Source organism: Clarias gariepinus, chromosome 4 (genome assembly GCF_024256425.1).
Source record: "Clarias gariepinus isolate MV-2021 ecotype Netherlands chromosome 4, CGAR_prim_01v2, whole genome shotgun sequence".
Lineage (NCBI taxonomy): Eukaryota > Metazoa > Chordata > Actinopteri > Siluriformes > Clariidae > Clarias > Clarias gariepinus.
This window is the reverse complement of record NC_071103.1, coordinates 11268100-11278237: the sequence shown is the minus strand read 5'-3', so window position 1 is coordinate 11278237 and position 10138 is coordinate 11268100. Positions and strand designations below refer to the sequence as shown.

At 40.1% G+C, this 10138-nt stretch overlaps 1 protein-coding gene across 1 annotated transcript; it reads right to left on the bottom strand.

The window, feature by feature from the left end:
* Positions 1-1061: 1061 nt before the first annotated feature.
* On the bottom strand, positions 1062-6638 carry tubb5 (tubulin, beta 5). The gene is made up of 4 exons (XM_053494635.1): positions 6525-6638; positions 4269-4377; positions 3407-3517; positions 1062-3298 (listed from the first exon to the last, which is right to left on the bottom strand). The coding sequence occupies exons 1-4, from the start codon at positions 6579-6581 to the stop codon at positions 2241-2243; spliced, it is 1335 nt and encodes a 444-aa protein (XP_053350610.1). The 5' UTR covers positions 6582-6638; the 3' UTR covers positions 1062-2240.
* Between the last annotated feature and the right edge of the window lie 3500 nt (positions 6639-10138).

Sequence of the window (10138 nt, the reverse complement as noted above, 5' to 3'; positions counted from 1 at the left end):
ACTTGCGAAAACAATCATAAAAGTGATCATGTGTATCTGTTATTTCTTTGCTTATTTCTGATCTCTTTTTTTCACAGTCATGTTTGAATAGTTTGTTAAAATGCAATCAAATTGAGTTCATCATATTGCCTAGGTTGTGCTCTAAACCTCGTCATTAAACACTTTAAAACACTAAACAGATAAAGACATTATATTACTGTATGTGCGAGACCTGCAGCTGAACCCTATAATCATTAATGACAGAATACAGTAAACAGGTTAGTCTTATGACTTCTACCGTGCAGCACAGCCGCAGGGGGTCTGTGATTGATTTGAACAGCACCATTCAGTCATTATCATATGTAGGCATTTAATACTGAGTTCTTATACTCTCACTCGACCTTGTCATCTATACTGCTTTATACTGTATACAGGGTCAGAGTATAGGGGGAATGAATCATTTTCTCACTCATTCACACACTACAGGCGATGTGGGAACGCCAGTTAGCCTAATCTGCATGTCTTTGAACAGTGGGAGGAAACCGGAGTACCCGGAGGAAACCCACCAAGCACAGGAAGAACATGCAAACTCCATGCACACAGCCCTGAGTTGGGAATTGAACCTGAAACCTGGAGGTGCAAGGTATCAGTGCTAACCACTACACCACCATGCTGCCTTGAGTTCTTAAAATCATTTCTTATACTACACACAGTGCCATTTAGTGGCCGAAATATTGTGGTTTGGCGTTGGATCCAGGATTGTTAAGGTCCAAAGAGAGCATTTAAAACTTTTATCCCAGCTGTTTAGGAGTGTCCTACTATTTTATAAAGGAACCAGTGTTCTACCAGGGACCAAGTGAAAATTTGCCTGAAGACCAAAAGCTGCTTGATCTCTGATATATTTGTGCCATGTGGTGAATTTTCTGCTTTTATGTCAATTATATTATTATTAATGTTTATTAATATTATATACTGTAATACATTATAGTATAAAACAGTATAATAAATATATTTCATAAGCTAACCCTGTAAAATGTCTTGCCATGTGTTTGTCGATATGAAAGAAAGAGTCAAAAAGTAGCCAATGTTTCACGTTTATTTTATTGTTTTTTTCCCCAGAGGCTCAGGTCCTTCCATTAGGAAATTGAAGTATAAAATGTAAGGGACATTCTTAACACCTCATGATCGAAAAGAAACAAAAAACATGCAAAAAAAAAAAAAACTTCCAAAAAAAAAAAGTCTAAAAGCTTTGGGCTCAGATACAGGACACACGACACGTGTTCTCTAGATTTATGTCAAAAAAACTGCATTACTTTCTTATTAACGTTCTACAATCGGTCTTTTGGAAAAAATTTAAAGTTTCCCGCACCATCCGTTCTACATTCCTAGTTCCATCGAAGCCGTCCAGGCTTCCCTCTCTGCAGACGTTGGTTGGCGTCCAGGCAGGAAGACTGAACAATGCTCTCTGTCCGAGTCTCATCCTTGTTTTTCGTTTCCCTTCCATCGTTCCATCAAAGCCTGACACTCTTTGTAAACCTTTTGACTGAATACTGTGAATAAGGACATGCTGAAGTGGCATCGTTGTGCAAAGTTGTCCCGTTGTAGTGCAACACCCACGTTAGGAGGAATACACGAACACTTTTAGAATCATTCTGACTTGAATCTGTTCTGGGGGTTCCGATGTACGTTTAAACAGTAAAGGAAGTGTCTAAAGTAAAAGAAAGGGGAAAAAACAGAAAATAAAAAATGATGGGTCTGAACACACATATTACCTTTAGGGAAGCTTCCTACCTTCTCCATCACAGCATCCTTACTGAACATGAGTGCATTCGTCTAGCCCTGCAACGATCTTATTGGCCAGATTGATATAGCTGGTTTCCCAAACACAGACTTAAACTGGTCTCAGTGCTTTTCTCATCTGAAGATCATGTCTAAGGTGGGATCAAAGTTAGTCTGGGTAAGAGAAAGTAGGCCACATCAGATCTTCCCTGCTGTGAATCGGAGAGGAAGTGAAGACATTGGTACGGTAAAGAAATATAACGCTCGTAATGGATAACTATAACTACTAGTGTTTTTTATTCTGTGCTGAAGAACATTTGTTCAAGACTCCTCTGGTTGTTTTGGCCCCATTTGACTAGTGCTAACATTAACTTCAAGACACTTACGGTTGATTCCGCATGTGCTGTGCTACATTTTTCACCCCCTTAAAAACCACTAATCCTGCTCCCACTCCCCTGCCCTTTCCCAATCGTCTCCGCTTCTTAGGCGACCTCCTCGCCCTCCTCTTCGAACTCGCCCTCCTCTTCAGCTGTAGCATCTTGGTACTGCTGGTACTCGGACACCAGGTCGTTCATGTTGCTCTCGGCCTCGGTGAACTCCATCTCGTCCATGCCCTCTCCGGTGTACCAATGCAGGAAAGCCTTGCGCCGGAACATGGCGGTGAACTGCTCAGAGATGCGCTTGAACAGCTCCTGGATGGCTGTGCTGTTACCGATGAAGGTGACGGCCATCTTGAGGCCTCGTGGTGGGATGTCACACACGGCCGTCTTGACGTTGTTGGGGATCCATTCCACGAAGTAGCTGCTGTTCTTGTTCTGCACGTTCAGCATCTGTTCGTCCACCTCCTTCATGGACATGCGGCCGCGGAAGACGGCGGCTACGGTAAGGTAACGGCCATGACGGGGATCACAGGCAGCCATCATGTTCTTGGCATCGAATACCTGCTGTGTCAGCTCGGGCACGGTGAGAGCGCGGTACTGCTGGCTTCCCCGGCTGGTAAGAGGTGCGAAACCAGGCATGAAGAAGTGAAGACGCGGGAAGGGCACCATGTTGACGGCCAGCTTGCGCAGGTCAGCATTGAGCTGCCCGGGGAAGCGGAGGCAGGTGGTGACGCCACTCATGGTAGCGGAGACGAGGTGGTTTAGGTCGCCGTAAGTAGGAGTGGTAAGTTTCAGAGTGCGGAAGCAGATGTCGTACAGAGCTTCGTTGTCAATGCAGTAGGTCTCGTCTGTGTTCTCCACCAGCTGATGCACGGACAACGTCGCGTTGTAGGGCTCCACCACCGTGTCAGACACTTTAGGAGAAGGCACCACACTGAAGGTGTTCATGATGCGGTCGGGATACTCCTCCCGGATCTTGCTGATGAGGAGCGTGCCCATACCGGATCCGGTGCCGCCACCCAGGGAGTGGGTGAGCTGGAAGCCTTGGAGGCAATCGCAGCTCTCAGACTCCTTACGCACCACATCCAGGACTGAGTCCACCAGCTCTGCTCCCTCGGTGTAGTGGCCTTTAGCCCAGTTATTACCTGCACCACTCTGACCTGGATCGATATACAAGGAGTGAATATCAACGATTGTCATAAAATAAGGCAGATATTTTTCTAAAAATGAAGTAAATCAATCCTTAAATCTTTCTCCCTGTCACTCACCAAACACAAAGTTGTCAGGTCTGAAGATCTGTCCGAAGGGTCCAGAGCGCACTGAGTCCATGGTGCCAGGCTCCAGGTCAACAAGAATAGCACGGGGCACATATTTACCTCCTTCATTAAAAAGAGAGGGAGAAAAAAAGGACAGCAGGTTAACACACATAAAGATAACATATAATGGATTAGGTAAATGGTTATTTATCAGGGACAGGAACGACGAGAACCTAGTCGATACGATGTTATCACGATACCTAGCAGCCGATTCGATTTGAATTGCGATTCATGATTTTAAAAACATCCAGATTCTATATGATTTTTAGACTAAACAAATAACATGCTCCTACAACTCTGAATGCTGTGCTGCCTTGCAATATGTGAATAAGTTAGAGTGCGCCACCTGCAGGATTATAGAGAAACTGCAACATACAGTATTGCCACCTCAAATATAAACATAACTAAAATAAAAAATCATTAAAAAAAAATCTGTGATGTGTGAATTTCTACACAAAGAGTCGAGATAAGTAATTGAAACGAATTTTCCTCATCTTTAATATTTCTATCAGTGCTGTACGTTTAATGTACTTGTAAAATCAGTTCCGCTTAAAGGTAGCTCAAGCACACTGTTCAGCACACCTGGCGATGCTTCCTCAGTCATCTTATTATCCAAGCTAAATGTATTATTATCACGCGATTATGGGAAGCCATTAGGGTCAAACTTGTATGTGATTAATATGATTAATTTGCGTATGATTAATATGCGTTAAGGTTAATAACGACAGCGGTAATTTATTTATTACATAGCTATTAATTAATCCTGTATGTGATCTCTGAGCTAAAGTAAAGTGTGTGTTTTTTACAGTAGTACCTGTAGCCTCGTTATAGTAGACACTGATTCTGTCGAGCTGCAAGTCGCTGTCCCCGTGGTAGGTTCCTGTTGGGTCGATGCCGTGTTCATCGCTGATCACCTCCCAGAACTGAAATAAAAATCATTAACTTAATTGACTTCTTTCCATTACAAAATCATGCTGTCAGCTCATCCACAGTCCAAAATAACTTGTTATTTCATGTCCGGGAGACATGAGGCTGGAACGGGTGGAAACATAACGACAGCACTGCATGTGTCTGGTTGCATTCCAGTACCCCCGCAGTTCATGTATCGACTCAAATGTAAGTCTTTATTGAATCAAATGCAACATGTGGCGTCCTCATTTCTTTGTGTCTGAAAATATTGCACTTGCCTGAAATTGCTAATTAATTTATTTTAATGATGTTTAGGCAAAATATCTTTGTATACTCCAAATACGACAGTCTGATTCAGATTAAAAGTGCTGAGAAAAAGAGGATAAAATGAAAAGGCTGTGTCGACAGACATCGAGGTGAGTGTGGCGAAATGGCTTTGAAAGAATGAGGACAATGTGTAGCGCAAAGTCTGAGCCAAGACCTCCCTCTCGTTACTCCGTCAAACCACGAAGACAAAACCCATTCCCGCATCAGACACACAAACCAAACCTAACTTGCTTTCTCATCAACTGTACCAGTCGGGGGAGAGAGAAAAAAAAAATCAATTGACATCACCGCTCAGTAATGTCAGGGTATTCACACATCTCTCTGCCGGAGCTATTCTCAGGGCGGCTGCATTGTTAAACAGCCAGGGACAAACCCGTGATTTACCAACTTGCTATTCACCCCAAGTCTCCGAGCAGCTGGAGACCCCGTTGCTAGAGCCACGTCTTCCATCTGCTGGGGCTCGCCCCTCCCCACACCCTCTCTCTCTCTTACACACACACACAGACTTCAATGCCTCCTGAATATCGAGGCACATCCACGCCCACTAATGCGGGGAATACACTGAAGGCATTATCTTAAAAGAATTGGGCTGACCAAGCCTATTGAATATCTCAGACAAATGTGACTCTTCTTTAAAGAAAATTTTTTAATCAGGACATTTTCAGTCAGCCTATGGTGATAAAACTGGAAAGCGTCAATAATGTTAATAGAAGATATAATGAGTCATTACATAATACTGTATATGATTTTCCTAACATGATCAGATTTCTCTAGTGATAAGAACAAATCATGCAATTAGCGTCGACTGCAGCCCATCATGGCAGACATTCCACCTCATCTACTCCAGCTCATCGTTCAACAACAAAATATTCAAAAGGATCTGCATGCTCCTATATATATATATATATATATATATATATAAAATCATGCACGTCCTACAGGATAACACAAAAAGAAAGCTAAAAGTCTTCCTCCATGTCGCTGTGATGAGGTTTCTAGGCTGAGGACTAGTTTTCTTTGTCCATGATTCTCTTGCCCCACCCTTCTCTATTCTCCAAGCGAAAAGCAACAGCTTCCGATGAAGATATCCACATTTTCGGAGGTAAATAGTCTAAAAATTCATTATGCATGTATATGTCTAACCAAAGAGAAAACAATATTTCTATAATATTTTTATAAATACATAATGTATTGATCTAATACCAGTACTGATCTAATGAAATGTCCTCCTCGCCGGTGTGACAGCTGTTTAAAGGGACGGGTGACACCCAGCAACAGCACACGATAAAGATGGCTCATGGTTCGCACCCAAGTCCACATTTCACAGCGCTGTATTTCCTATTAATAATCACATTTATTTTCACATAGCTTAACTTTGGGGTTTGGGATGTGGCTATGATAGGAAAAAAAAAGAGATCGAGACATTTTTGTCTGCACAAGAGGGTGTTTGATTATCTGAGATTTATTCTTTTACCATTACAAATAAAAGTAAATAATGATATTTTGGACTGATTTCATATGCAAATTAAAATTGCTGTATGTAGAATAAAACTATTTTACATTACATTGATTGGAAAATAGAAAGATATTTATAATTAATATAAATATTAGGAATTGAAAGTCATGCAGACATCTGGTTTATATATATATATATATATATATATATATATATATATATATATGCACGGTTATACAAATGAAAAAGAGATAAAGGATTGAATGAGGCAGGAAGGCCACTCCTCTGGAGTCTTTTCATTGTTGCATCTCTAAGCTGCAGTCTGTCTCAAATGCATGTGCAATATATTTTATATTTCGTTTTTAAAGCTTTGCTTACCTTGGCACCGATCTGGTTACCGCACTGGCCGGCCTGGATGTGCACAATCTCCCTCATGGTTGCTCGATGGAACGGTCTTGGTGTCTCGGATGTAACGGCGTGGCTGCTCGCTGTAGCCGGACAAAGGCTTTATATTCCTGGATTTACTCCAGCGCGAGACTGGGTGCGCTGTGGGCGGAGCGGATTCAAGCCCCCGCCCACCTACAATCTGATTGGATGCAAAGAAGCAAACGCGGCAAAGATCAAGTCAAAAAGGTTACTGTTGAGCTAGCAATAGGGTCGCGTTGCTGACAGAAAAAAAAAGAAGTTTGTAGAAATGTTAGCTTCAAATTAGCTTTAATATAATCAGTAATATTATTGTTTCAGATTAAAGCACATTAGTGATGGGAAGTTTTAATCATTTTAGTGACTCGGTTCTTTGAATCACGTTCATCAAAATGGACAAATCTTTTTTGAGTCATTTAGTTCATTTCGCTTTTCTGAATAAAATAAAATGTTGCATTTTCAATTAAAAAAAAAACTCCCAATACGTCTACATACACAAATTTTGGCTATAGTTCTATTAATGAAAATATTACAATGCAGCTAAGGACATATTATAATAAACACAATGAGTAGCTCACCTCTTGTATCTTCCAGTTTGAGTCATTTTTTCAAGTTCTTTTGAATCTATTGGCCCGCATAGCGTCTGTGGGAGTCAAGTGACAAAGGATCGAACGATTTAGACTAGAAGACTCATTGAGCAGAACTGTTCAATTCTGTTTCCTGTGTACTGCACTGCATAGCATCTATGGGAGGTACGTGACCAAAGAACGAACAACTCAGAGTGGAAGAGTCGTTGAGAAAGAATCGCTCAATTCTGGTCCCTGTACATAACCTACTAGGATTTTGCGATGATTTGCGCATACCAGTAGAAAATTAACAAAACACTCTCCAAGACTATTCGTTCTTTTGGGTCACGGTAAAGATTTGTTCAAAAATAATTAATCGTTCATGAACAACTCTTAACTAAAGCACATGTACATGTCTGCCTGTCTTTCTGTAAGACAGAACTCTCTGACTAACTTTTTGCAAAGAAATCAAATTTTGTAAATTTAAGTATCTTACGCCTTGTTTACACTAAGTTGTACTTCTTATGTCGTCAGCCTAATAATACACTCCCAGTTTTGTGTGATGCTGTGACATAATCTGTGCCAGACCTGCTCATAACCTTACTTCTACACAGCATTTTGATTTCATTTATGGCACAGGTTTAACTCCAGCCAAATACCTAAGTACTTCCGAAGTTTTATTCATTTCTGTCCAGTCAGTTATGTTTGATCCTGTGACAAAATCTGGCTGGACAGACATACAGACAGACATACATAGAGACATACAGACAGAATTTTTCATGAGAATGGATTTAGGTCCTCCAATGTATGAAATGTAAAGGTATCATTAAATAAGCTAGTTCTGACCAATGTACAGACAAAACCTTTCTTTTAATTATATAGATATTCCTTTTGTGACAAAATTTAATTTCTCCAGGATCATTATGCATCAACACAGAACATACAGTATGACAACACACAACGCAAACAGAACTGGGATGTTTAAATATATGTATCACAATCGTTAGTTGCACTAGCATACACAGCATGGGTGAAAGGAGGTCAGTGTAGAAAGCAGTACTGAGCAGAGAGCAGTTACCTGCCAAAATGCACATTCAAAACCAGCCACATGCATTTAAACAAAAAAAAAATCTGATCTCATTTTCATTTTAAGCAACACTTTGTGTACTTAATAACACAAAATGTATTTAATCATCATGTACATGTGCATAGAAACAAGGGTAGCTCAGTAGTTACGGTGTTGGACTGCTGATCAAAAGGTCTTCGGTTTGAGCCCTGACGCCATTGGGTTGCCACTGTTGGACCCTTGAGGAAGGTCTTTTACTCCTAAGTGCTCAGATAAAATAGGGAATTAAGCTGGCGATCTGACCCTGTAAGTAACACCCATCACCAAATGTGCTAGGTACCATGTAGATTTTCAGATTCCTGTCTAACTGTACTTTTGTTATCAGTGTATCATAAAAGTTTTTCTTGTTTGTTTGTTTTTAACTTAACTGGCTGCTGTAACATTACAGTTTCCCTTTGGAATGATAAAAGTACTCTATCTATCTATCTATCTATCTATCTATCTATCTATATCTATCATCTGTCTGTCTCTCTCTATATATATATATATATATATATATATATATATATATATATATATATATATATATATATGACATTGTTATGAATGTCACATAAATAGTTTTTATTTTATAAATTGCATGCAATTATGGAATTTGTTTATAGAATAAAATTATGTCATTTTTTTTACGATCTAAGAAATGTACATATGTTGCATTAGAAATGAGTTCTTAATAGTACAGTAGTGTGTAGTTTTGCATTGAATTTGTGTGCCAACAAACATGTTTAAAAGATGAAATGATAAGTACTCATAAACATTTCTTTAAAGACAGCTTTCTCTTAATAACATTTAAGAAGTTCCACAGAGGGGAAACATGTTTCATATATGATTACTACAGATCAAGTGATCTTAATACCATAATACACATTGACATCAGCCCTCTTGCACTTGCATGCTTTGAGTTTGTGGCTTATATATACACAGAGGGGTCCAAAAATGTACACACATTTCAACAGTTGTTATCCATGCCCTTTATTAAAACTCGAATATAATTATGGCAGCAATGTGTAGTACTGTATTATGTTTCCTCTGAAGATATCAGTAGTTGCACCATGGTTGTTCCTATCATGTGACCATCAGAATAGGGTCAGATTTTTTTTTTTTCATGTTGGGCCCCTATATATTACCATGGCAGAGATTTAGAAAAGATATGAAGTATTAATTCTGTGTCTGGAATTTGCAGTATGTTGTGTGGAGATCCTGTGTTCTGCTGTCTGTGGAACAAATCTGCCCATGACCATTTCCTCCAGCCCTCGGCCCTGTGTCTAATCAGATCTAGTTTTATCTAATCTAATCTGTGATAATGTAATTTAAACTAAACCACCATTGACAGAAATCCTATTTCTCTAAGATGTCCACCATCTGTTTTTCTTCTTAATTCTTATTGTTTTACTTAGTTGCCCTAATGACTATATTATGGAAGCATTTCTTTTTTTCTTTTTGGCAGATGTATAAGGTGCTATGTTGCCCAGTCATTTTCCATATTGTGGTCCTTGTTTCGCTGTCGCCTCTTATCTCTAGGGTTGGGGGTTTGCATCCCGCATCTGATCACTAAGATGGAGTTCATATCTTCTCTACGTACTTGGGGGGTTTCCTCTGTGTACTCCAGGTTCCCTCCAGTCCAAAGACATGTATTGTAGGCTAATTGGCGATTGCCTGTAGTGTATAAATGAGGTGTGTAAATATGTGTAGATCTGTAGGTCTCAAGGAGGTGGGTTCTCAGCACCATGTCTTCTCCTTACAGCTATGATCACTGGCTTAAATAAATAAATTAATGATATCTTGTGTAGGGTAGTGGTGAGGGGGCCCTTGCAGGGGGTGTCAACCTATTCCAGGGCACATGCATGCAGACACACACACACACAGTCATACACAGT